The sequence below is a fragment of the Lycorma delicatula genome, chromosome 1 (genome assembly GCF_047948215.1).
Source record: "Lycorma delicatula isolate Av1 chromosome 1, ASM4794821v1, whole genome shotgun sequence".
NCBI classification, from domain to species: domain Eukaryota; kingdom Metazoa; phylum Arthropoda; class Insecta; order Hemiptera; family Fulgoridae; genus Lycorma; species Lycorma delicatula.
Genome location: NC_134455.1, coordinates 142,636,606 through 142,649,146, shown reverse-complemented (window position 1 = coordinate 142,649,146; position 12,541 = coordinate 142,636,606). Strand labels below are relative to the sequence as shown.

Genomic DNA, 12,541 nt, shown 5'->3' with positions numbered 1-12,541 from the left:
TATCCTTGTTGAATTTACTGATAAACAGGATTTTTTTATCCATCTACCATGGAATACTTCCACATTTCATGTTACTTGTAAAACCTGGAATATGATTTGAAAGGGGATGAACTGAATTTTACTGTGTGTGTGTGTGTGTATTTTATAATGATGTCTATTTGAAAATTAAATAACTAAACGAACTGAAGATGATGCAAGTATAAAAACACAATATGAAGGAAGTAGTAATCCAACACTAACATAACACTTTTATTGGTGCTGTTTTCAGCATGAGTAGCAATGAGTTTATACAGTACTCTTATTTTATTAATTTTTGTGCTTGCTGGTTGTTCCTTACCATAATAATTTATTTTGCAACTAAATATTTTCTGTTTAGTATTTGGTAATTAACATAATCAGTATATTTTGGTAAACATACATTTACAAAGTTAAATTTTTTCCAGTTTAAACAATTTTTCTACCAGTGTTTGAAATTATGTTGTGATTTTCACAGTATTTTTTTTTTTATGCTAAATTATCCTTACTTTATAATACACATTACATAAGAATATAATTAATGTACATTAAAATATGCATAAATTGGATAGTTTTCATTTGAGAAATCTTGATGGGTATTCACTTATTGTTGTTATCCATATGATGCTGACTAATAGTTAAATTGGAGAACTAGAAATAAATGAAGTTTTTTCTTTCAATTCATAAAATTTAACAAGATAATTTTCCTATTCTCTTTACATATTTTTCGTAGGATTATTCCTTCTCAAATACTGTTATCTCTACACATCTTTATTTATGTATTTTACTTTGCTTTCGCATAACTCTAATTTTGTGTAATATGTATATATGACTAACTTTAAATTGTAATGTCATTCTTTGTTATGCTTCTTTAAACTTTGATTATTCAATACGTTAAATTCTTTTCTGTTTGAAAGGTTTGTAATCTTATTTCTGTACTTGCTTGCTGCAGTTCAATACTTCCTTTTGCATTAAAATTAATAGCAGTGTTAGTATTCTTTGTAGCTTTCTGTCATGTCTTTTGTTCTCTAAAATTTCATCCATTTCTCCTAATATCTTATTTCCCTCATAATCATTAAATATTTTTATATAGATCTAATTCTGTAGTGTGCAGAAATGATTAGTTCCATGCTGTGTTCTTATATCAGTGCATCAAAAGTTCTTATTATCAGTACTGCTCAAAAGACGTAAAACAATGAAAAAAAAAAAACTATTTGTGATAACCTTGCATTTTCCACTTATGAGAGGCGAATATGTGAAGCAAGTGGATTTATAGTATAGTTGGCTAATATAGTTATAGTTACTATTATTCATCATACAGTAAATATTCAATTAGAAAATATTTCCATAGATGCTCTATCATGTCTTGAGGTTGTAATTGTGAATTGTAATTACAAATATGCTGAAATGAATAATTCTTAAAAGGTCTTCCTCCTTTTAACTTTAAGAATGATAGTTTTACAGCAATATAGCAGTACCTTCTGATCTTGGCTTATCCAGGGTGTAAAGTTTCTCCCATATTCACTGTATTTAGTGTTATTCAAGCTGTGTTGCTTTGAAATGGCATTGAGTAGAGATGAGGAATGTTATAAGCAGAATTTATCTATTTATATAATTTTGTAAAAGTGGATCTTATTAAAAAGTGGATATTTTAAATTTTGTGAAGCAATTAAAAAAAAACAACGTATTTACCTTTTGTCTGAACTTGTATCAGGATATAATATTAAAAAATTAGTGAGATTTTATTCTTCTTAGTAATATTGAAAATTTTAGCTTGTAGAATATTAAATTAACTAGTGGTTTGAATCCTGGTCATACATAGCATTTTTCATTAGCTACAAAATTTCTATTTCATATTCCTATGTAAAAGCTTCAAGCTTATAAGGTAAAATAATCATCTAAAAAAAATCATGTATTCCATATTATTATTGTACATGCTAAAAATATGTTTGCACTAGATAAATATCTTTCCTGTGTAACTGTATTTTTTTTAAAATTACAGTAAAATAAATGAAAATGAAAAAATTCCCATACTAAAATTTCAAAATGTAAATTGATTTTATTTTGCTGTTTATTTAACAGTGGAGTATCTATTCAGCAATTATGAATCCGCAAATGAAACAAATATCCTAAACATATCTGGATATTCTTTCTTCAGACTTGATAGTTCAACATCTGCTATATATTGTAAAAAAATTGTGTATCGGTCCAACCATTTAGGAATCTGTACTAAAAGTTTTCAATAAATAAAATTTGTGTACTTTTTTATAAAGTGTGTTTTATCAAAATAGTTAACTTTGGCTTCAGTTGATCTGCAGGGTTTTGTTTTTTTTAGAAAATTGTAATAGATTCAAACTCGCAAATCACATTGTTCACTCAAGCAGCACAACTTCCACTTATGTTAGCAGTTAATTAACATTTGAAATCATCAATGTTATTGGATTACTTTGTAATTCGTTTCTCAGAAGGATATCAATTGTGCACTATTATCAGCTGAATCAGTATCAGACATGGTGTCAAAATACAAGTCATACAGACAAATCAAGGAATTCTTTACATTCACATTGCAATAAACTTAAAAAAAATTGCATTATATTTAACTTCAAATAATATTAAGTAAATAACAGGAACACAAAAATTGAACACCGTAACTAAAGAGTGATCATACATAAAGATCAAGGGTTTTAATAGAACTGAGAAGACATAACGCATTATAGTGTTGACATAATGATTACAGGATTGTATATAGATGAGGCTGTGTCGTGAATCAGTACTGATAAGGGATGTGACTCAAAATCATGACGAACTCTATAACACAAATGGAACGTATGAATACAGTATAGGTAGCTTAAAATTATAAATAATTTAGCTTAAAGTTCAAGTAAAAGATCTTTTACTTCCATTTATTAAATTTTGATGATTTAAGGTAAAGGTAGGTACAAATTAATTGAAGAACAATAAGGCCATTATTACATAAGTGCAATAAACCTTGAAGGGTGTTGTCATATTTCACATTCATTTTGTGTTTTAATATTTTGAGTTGACTATATATAGTTATGTTAGCTTAATGACTTCCACAAATGAAATTTAGAAATATACTTGTTAGCTTGCAATCATTGTATTGTAATATTTTGAGTTATTGACTAGATGTAGTTTAGTTTTGTTAGCTTTATGGTCCCTGTGAATGAACCTTAGAAATGCTAAGTTTGTTGAGATATCAGTAAATAAGAAATTTATTTCACAGTTTCTTGAGGGACACGGGAAACCTTTTTTTTTAGAACTATAAATTTTGCATTTAAGATTAGTTGTCTGAAAATGTCTTAATGAATTTTATTTTCATATTGTCTTAGTATTTCATACAAAATTTTCACAAAGGTGGACTTTCTTGAATAATCATCCAGTATTTCAAAATAGAATCTTCTATTGTTCAGATATGAAAAAAGGTAGCTAAAATTACTATGTAAATGATGAAAAGTAACTGAACAAATTAATACATCTGTTAGGCGTTGGCACTAAATTATTAAACAAATAAGGCTTTAGTTTCTTATCTCTTAATTATAATTTTCTGCCCTATTATTATGTATGTTTAATATCTAAAAAACTTGTTTGTTATATATGTGATATAAAAGAGGAAAAAAATAATCTATATTTTATATCGGTTTTTTAAAAATGAGAAACAGGTTTTATTAAGCTAAATGAAAATCACCAAATATTATTTGGTGATTTTCATTTAGCTATTTTCTATTGTTTCATGAGAAAATAGAATTTTTTTTTTTTGTGTGCGCACGCGCATTTTACGGTAGTTTTAATTATTTACTGGATTGATTGTGGACATAATTATTAACTCTAAAAGTGGAAAACTTGTCTTGCTTTCTGTTTAATCATTGGTCTGAGTCAGGATTTGTGGTGGATTAATAAAAATACAAATTTTTATAACTTATAATACTTTTTATGTAGTAAAATGAAGATTGTTATATGGGCCAAAAATTTACACAGCATTTTAAAATACTGTGTATCTTACCACCAAATAAATTATGATTCATGTGTGCACTAGATTTGTTTTTCATTTTCACTGTTCTTTTTACCAGTTAACCACTTCCCTAAATAAGGATAGAAAACGAGGATTCAAACAAATTATGAATGCATAATCTTTTACCTTCAAGATCATTTAAGCTTTAAAAGTTATGATTTTTGGGCGGACTGCTGGTCTTAACACAGCTAGTAGAAACAGTGTTAAAATGAAAACAAGCTTATGGAAGAAACATTTTGTCAACCATGTAGAAAGGCAAGGCAGATTAGTGTTTGTAGTATCAAGTAATTGTGAAAAATGCCATATTGTTTAGAAATTATTCCAAAATGCAGGATGAGAAATTAAACCATTGTAGCTATAATTAGGCTAAAATTACTTAAATATTTAAATTGAGATATATTTCTTGAAAAATATTTTTTATTGAAAAAGTCTTCAATCAGTGAATTATATTATCTGCATTTGCTTATTGATTGTGAAGAGATAATAGTGTGTAAAATAAACTGCTTGAGGTAACATCAGAACTTGCCCAAAAAATCATTAATTGAATAATTTAATATGAATGTTAATATTATACTGCAATGTAACTATCCATTTCTATTTTGGTATTGTAAGTAAAAACAGTAAATGGCTAAACTACTATTCGTGAAACCCAGATCTCTAGGTTAGCTTAGATTTTAGCTCTGTGGTAGGTTGTATTTCAGCAGTACTTAAATCCAAATGCTAAATGCTTAATAAATTAAATCTAAACAATTCTTAAATAATCACTACTAATGTAAACAACTAATGTGCACAGTTTAAAAGTACAAAAACAGAACAGAATAAGAATTATTAAAGTCACTTTTGATAATTTGTTGTCAGCCATTTTGTTGAATTATTTTATTATATTGAATTTCAGTTTGTTAATTTTTTGTAATTCTGTATATTGACAAATGAAATTAATTCTTATTCAACCATTTTATTATTAATTTTCTATATGCATCTTTCTTTATGTATTTTTTCATATTAGATTCTTTTCCCATTAGATGGACCAAACACCTAGGATATGCTGAACATAGTTTTAATTGTTGCAGGTTTATTGTGAAGATAATAAAAATGAAAAATGTAGGCTTTGAGTTGATTGTGGGTATTGAATAAATTGATAGAAACATTATGGGAAGAAATCTTCAGTTGTGTGCAACTGTAAAGGAATGTTTGTTAAACATTTGTGTGGTCATAATGATAATTGGGCGTTTCATAATTCTGTTTATACAACTTTTCTTTATAACTAATAATAAAAATTAATTACTTTTTTTTAATATTAAAGAAAATTTTTAAGTATTTTAATATTGATTCATTGATACAGGGTTTTATTTACAAGATAAGTAATTTTCTTTAGTTTTATTTTAACTGTTTAAATTAATTTACAAAATAAAATTTGTAATTTAATCCCTTTGGTTTTTGTTTATAACATCAGTAATCTAGCCGTTATTAAGCAGCCATTTCCAAAACGCAATCTTCAAACACCTTTTGTATAAAATAGAAATCCCATTATTTATCAAAATTTTGCAGGAGAGTTTATTTTTGATCTATTAGTTTTATAAGTTGCATTTATTAAGCATGTCTTGCCAAACAAAGATAATCTATATCGTTCATAGAAATATATATTTTCTCCAATCTGCAGATTTTATTTACTTTTGAATTCATTTCATTAATACCTCCATTTGAGCTTAACCCAATATTAAACATTAAAAAGTTAAGCATTCTCTTCAGTAGCCTAATACTGTGCTATGTGTAGTTGTAATAAGTGCTGTTTATATTTTTATAATAATTTTCATCTAAGCATAATAATCATCTAAAGCAAGTTGTGATTACTAGAGAAGTTGGTAAGTAAAATAAGCTAAGTATTTTGTGTACATTATACTTAGTGTGATGAAAACATGTTTCTGGTGGTGTTACTTGTCTGTGCCTACTTTAGTTGTAATTTTTTTTAATTTATAGAATAATATAGTATGTTAGTTTTGTTTAGATTTAATTCTAGGTCTCCTCTTTGCTCTCTGAGCAAAACCTGGAACTGGATAGTGGTGATGGATAATATATGGTGTGCTTGTTTGAAAAATTATTTTTCCAAGTTGCTCACTTTGGCTGTCAGTATGATGAAATATTCAAAATTGCTTTTATTTGGTTGCAGAAAGCTGTGTTGTAGTTTTCTTCCAAAGTATTAGTAGATCTCTATAATAATTAAGCTTTTTAATATGAAAAATGAATTGAAAACATTTGTTTCAGGAAAAATATTTATTGGGTTATCAAAATTTTTAATAAAATAAAAAAGCATGCCTGTTTTTTTTTGTACAAAAATTATGATACAGTGATCAAAATTCTCCGTCAATATTGCAAAATTTAAATTTGATAATTTATGATTTTTTTTTTATATTGTCTGTTGAAAATTTTGGCATGTCTGTTTTTCTAACTCCACAGCTCGATAATCACGAAATCAAACCTGGCAAGACTCTGAAAGTTAACATTAGTGTTCCGAATCTACGACTTTTTGTGGGCAACATTCCAAAGTCTAAAGGCAAAGAGGAGATTCTGGACGAGTTTGGTAAATTAACAGGTAAAGTGAATTTAAGAGAATAAATTCAATATGATGATGATTTTGATGATAATAAGTGGTGGTAATTATGATGGTAGTGTGTACATTTAATATGCCATAGTGAAGTGGGTTGTACTTACACTAGTTTCAACAGTTTGCCTTTTATTTACAAAGGTTTTAGGTAGGTTTTAAACATTTTTTTAAATGTATTTTGTAATTATTTTTATAAATGGTACAACCCCCTTCACTTGATTTTTACTACATCTTTATATAGTACTGAAATCAGGCAATGCCACCCCCTAGGCCCTTTTGTCTGGGAACCTTCTTGTGTGCTGGTATGACTCAGCTGAATGAATATGTATTGAGGAAAGGGACATAATCTGTAGTGTATTGTAATCTGTATTATTCGTGAGTTCACTTGAGAACTATAATGGATTTCTTATTTTAGGCATTTTCCAGAATAAATTTTTTTTTCAGTTTTAAAAAGTGTTATGAAATTGAGTACTTGCTGCTTTCATACCAAGTTATAAGATCCATAGATATTGATGAATCTGTTCTTAATTTTAATGCTTGAAAATGTTCACAGACATAAATTTAATCTGTTAAGTTAGGGCTGAATCAGTCAGTATTTTAGTTTATTGCGGGAAAGCATTTTTACATTGCATATGTTATAGATGGTGGGTTACTGTGAAATTTTATTATGAGAGAATAAAATAAGTAAAAAAATTATCAAGATGCTTTTTACGCAATATGTACTTTCTGTTTGCTGCATATCATGATTTCTTTCCTTATCTTTCTTCTATGGCTTTTTAGTATCTCCTCAGTAGATAATAGAAGCAATTTTATGAACTTGTCAGGCAGTTTACCTGGATTAAATTGTAGATAAATAGTATTAGAATATAATTTTGTTTTGTGTGTATGTGTGTGTGCGTGCGTGCGTGCGCACAATTTTTTGTTAATATTTGGCTTCACGTTTGATGGGGAAGTTAAGCATGTTTTCCAGTTAAATATATTTGTTTTTTCAATCTTAAATGCTTTTCATAATTTGCTGAACTGCAAATCTTTTTGCTTATATAAATATACGTTTTATTTAACATTTAGTTCTTCCTTTTGTCCTTGCTCAGAAAAATTATCCTAACCCATTAAATAAATTTTTAAACAAGTTTGCTTTATGCTCAGGAGACCTTTTTAGTGTTGATTTATATTAATGTTTAACTTCCTCGTTTTTTTAGATTGATATTTCAGTTCTAAAATTTCATGTACATGTGTTTATTTTTTAACTGGAAATAATTTTAAAAATTGTTTATTTATATTTCTGTTAAATCTTTTTGTGATATACTTTAGTAAATAGTTGTGTATTACGTCTGCACCTAGTAATTAGAAGCAAGAAAATTAGCTTAATATGATTTCATTTTTAGCTGTTGAACCATTTGTTTTTATTGTCGAGGATTGAATTGAATAAATTAAATTTTTATAATGAACATGAGCTGAAATTATTTATTTTTAGGAACATCTATCGTAAATATTAGTGCATAAATATTATTTTGTGAAGTTTTACAATTAATTCTGTCTATGATTTACTGTATTTGTTATAAAAGTGGGGTTCATTGTTCTCTGTGATAAAATTGATTTCAGTCATATGTTGCTGTCTTTTTGTGGAGATAATAATTATTCTGATATTTTAAAAATTCAGTCTCTGATATTTACTTATTTCTTTCTAGCAGACCAAGATAAATACAGTCTATTGAGCATAGTGAAACTCCTCTGCTGTACTTTAACTGTGAGTCATTAATGGTTTAAATGATTTTATAGTTATTTGTCTGAATTTTTGTCACTTGTTTTTGATTGCACAGTCCACTAAACAAAGATGCACAGTCACTTAATTTTAGTGAAGTTTTCCAGAAAATCTGCTGCTATATGACCCCCTTTAACAGTTGCACAAATTATTTGTATATTGATTCATTATTTTTTATTAACTTTATTTCTTGGTTTGTAATTTCCATATTTTAAATGGCATGATCTGTTATTTTGCAGAATCAGTGTCTGATCCTTTTGGTCTTGTGTTGTTCATTCATTAAAACGTTTCTCTCTTCTCAACTGGTCAGACTAGTTGACTGAATTGTTATAAATGAATTTTTTGCTTTGCTTAATATATGTTTGAAATTTTTTGTTTTCTGATTATCACTTTGATTTCAACATTAACATTCTGAAAATATTTTACTCTGATTTTCTTATTTCCTTCTAACTCAGTTTGTAATTTTTGGTAAATGAAATTGTGTTGTGGTCTTCTTGACTGTTCTTCACCCAGCAAGTAAATAACTTCTTGTGTGTGTTTTATAAATGGTTATTTGCTTAAAGTGACGATTATAATCTAAATTTGTTTATCTAAAAATTTAGAAAAAGAGAACAGGTTTAAGTGATCAAATTAGTAAGAACATTTGCATTGTCTGTTGTATATTTGTATAGTAAGGAACTTGGATTTTGTGTTTTCTTAATCCTACCATTGGAGTTAGTCATGTGGCATTTTATGTTTAAGCATATGGTGTTGTTTAGGCCCTGAGTATCTGTTACTCTGTGCTAATATTTTTCTTGTGCGCTTAAATATCAAATTAGTGAATTGAAGGTTTTTACATTCTAGTTTTTAATTAGAACAAAATATTTTTTTTATGAATTGAATATGTCATATCACTTTAATATGCCATGAGAATTTTTTGTAAGATTATGAATGCAGATGAATATTAATGTGATGTACTGAAGTTGATATACACTGAATAATTCTTGGGTAATGTTTGGTAGAATATCTTAATAAATACAAATAAGAAAAGAAGTTTATTGAAATTATTTGGCAAAAAAATTACATCAAACTACTTGTTAGGACATCTAATCTGTAAGGTTGAGCCATTAATGATTTTACAAATTTTTTAAGTAGAAGTAAATTTTCAGAAGGTTTTGTAATTTTATTGGATAGATGATAAAAATTCTTTGATTTAATTGTTAATAATTTTCATTGTACAAAGTAATCTTTTTGCAAAATATAAAGTATTCATTCCATTAGTTTATGAAACGGTGATATTTATTGTTTCTGAGGTATTTTTGATAGAATATTATGTCAAATCAAATAAAATTTGATTTTATGCAGTATGATTTCATACATTTAATAGTATGAAAGAAATTAATTTTAATTGTGATTGGATAATTCTTGTAATCTTTAGTTTTGTCTGGTAAATTTGGTTGTGATGATCATTTTGATTCATTGTTTTATTATAAAATTTTTTAAAGTAACATAAATTATAGATTGCCATTACTTTATTCCTTCTTTTGCAACTGCAATGTGCATGTTAAAGAATGAGCTTATTTTTAAAGGTGTACAATTTCTGAATTATTATCGGAAAGTTTGTGAGTCTATTAAAACATTTACTTGTTTTTTGTTGTGTATATGATATTCTGTGTTATGTGCAATTGAAATAAGTACATTTTTGTGGTTGTCAACCAGTTTTCAATTTCTCTCCAAATAGCTACGTAATGTTTACAGATTTTTGAGGGTTAAGTTTAGTGTTCAGTTCTTTTTTCTAGTTACTTTATATCATGTTGTTAGTCTTTTCTGTATTTTTGTATATTTGATGTGTGAATAGAGAATTTTTTTCACATTAGGTGCAACTCCTAAGAAGAGTTGACAGATTCATTAAATTGAAATTTGAAACTGGTTCACGCAGAATGTAAACAGAATTGTGGGAGGAAAACTTCACTAGAAGTTGCATTATAGATAGGAAAAAGAGATAGATCTTTAAAAAAAACAGCTTTGATCTTCAAAAAGATATTGTAAAAGCTTGAGAATCACAAAGTACGTGACATTTTGTCAAAGATTATTGGAGGTGGGTTGGAAGGCTTGTAAACTGTTAAAAAATTTAAAAGATTGGAAAACTGGAGGAATTTGTTATTTTCTGATGAATCCCAATTTTATGTTCAGGGAAATAGATTAGTGCATGTACGAAGAGCTGACGATGTAAAGTTGAGTCAAAATATACTCACTAAAGTGAAGCATGTATAAAAAATATATTTTAGGGACAGTTTTCAATTAAAAATAAAAGTTGGGATCACTTGAGTAAAAGTATGATAAATAATTATTACTGGAGTGAAGAGTGTTACCAGAATAAAGTAAACTCTCAACTGATGGATCAGCTGTTTTTCAGCAGATCTTAAAGGGTGTTATGTTTTAAAAAAAGGTCAAATTTTTGTAGGACAGGTAGAAGTACTAGATTTGTCTGGGAATTCTATACATATGAATTCATTGAAAACCTTTGGTTTATTAAAATTCTGCTTAATGCAAGTTATTTTATTTATTTTGTTTCAATAAGAAAATAAACTATTTATATTACAAAAATAATTTTGTTTCAATAGATTTGCAAAAGGTTAAATACTAGCAATCTGATGGTAGTTCTGCTTAGTCTTACAATAAGTTTCCCCAGTTTAATAAAATGCTATTAAAATATTAAAGTAATCTTACTAAATTTCTCACTTAATATAGCTATGGTTGAAATGAAATAACTGTTGAAAATTAGAAAAAAATAGGCAAATGCCAATCCCTATAGATTTTTTCCTACTAAATGGAAATGCCCAATTTTGGGAAATAAGGTTTAAACGTGTACAAACCTGTTTCTTCAAACAGAATTTATAAACTTAAATGAATTGCAAAACAAGTTCTTTTCAGTGCAAAATAATGTATATAACTTTCTCTCTCTAGCAGTGGGAAAAAAATCTAACAGACATTAAGTAAATTTACAAAATAATTGTTTAGATTTTTTTACCGTAGTGGTTTTACAATTTATAGCCTGGTTTTAAACTGTTGGTTGAGGTAGCATAAAAGATCTTTGTTACATTTAAAAAAAGTATTAATTAATTTTTAACAAAACATTTGAAAAAAATATTAATTTAAAAACTTCCAAATTTGTTTTCAAAGTAAATTTATAAGCTAGCACATATCATGACAATGGAAAATATGTCAAAATTACTTGTGTTTTGCCTCAGCAATTGGGACTTTTTTATCACGTGCATATAAATGCCTGTGATAAATTACATGTAGTTTTATAACTACTACCTGTTTTTCTTAAGAATCTATATATTATTTTTTGGTTACTTACTATGATAACATGTATGGGTTTGTCAGCTGTTGGTGTGCCATGAAATTTAATGCAAAACTGTGTTGGATGTTAAAGTTCAATGTCTGTGTGGTTAATTATTATTTTTAACAGTTCTACGTGAATGTCAACCACAATATTGTATGATAAGATTGTTAAAAGTTTTGATACTATCTATAATTATACATTGAAAATTAATTTTATAAAAACTGTAAAAGCCAGTTAATCTACTGATCCAGAATCTTAATTTTTACAGACTATTGTATAAAGAGTACTAAAACTAGCACTATATATAAAAAAAAAAATTATATGTTAAGTAGACTTTTATTTTTAACTTTTTACATTAGAAATTCTATGCTTGTTGATAAATGGTATTTTCCTTATATGAATTTTGTAGGAGATAGGAATAAACAGTTATTGGGAATATAACAATATTAACTGAGTTAACAGATGTAAAAACTTGTTTTTAAAAGTTTCACATCTTGTATAAATGTGGGAGCAATGTATAATAGATTTATGCTATTAAGGACAGAAATAGGAGATAAAAAATAGAAGTACTTAAACTTAAAGCATTAAATTTCATATTTTTAATAGTTTATGGCTGTTATAGAAAACTCACTTTTACTGTGTACTTTGGAGAATCTTTGAATTCAAGTTCATTTTTTATGTTGAACTTCAGTAAGGAAAAAATCAATGTGGTTTTTGATTGAAAAAATCAATAGAAGTTGTTTACTTCTGTTGAGAAGTTTCTCAAATAAAATTTGTATCTCCCTGTGAGATGTTTTGAATTAA

The 12,541-nt window shown here is 27.0% G+C and overlaps 1 protein-coding gene across 8 annotated transcripts in view; it reads left to right on the top strand.

Moving 5' to 3' along the window:
- LOC142323307 (heterogeneous nuclear ribonucleoprotein Q-like) overlaps positions 1 to 12,541 on the top strand; it is a 97,397-nt gene that overhangs the window by 44,688 nt on the left and 40,168 nt on the right. For all 8 annotated transcript variants that reach the window (XM_075362804.1, XM_075362797.1, XM_075362782.1 and 5 more), the window contains one exon: positions 6,500 to 6,635. In XM_075362804.1, coding sequence (XP_075218919.1) covers positions 6,500 to 6,635 — 136 coding nt within the window. The remainder of the gene's footprint in view (positions 1 to 6,499; positions 6,636 to 12,541) is intronic.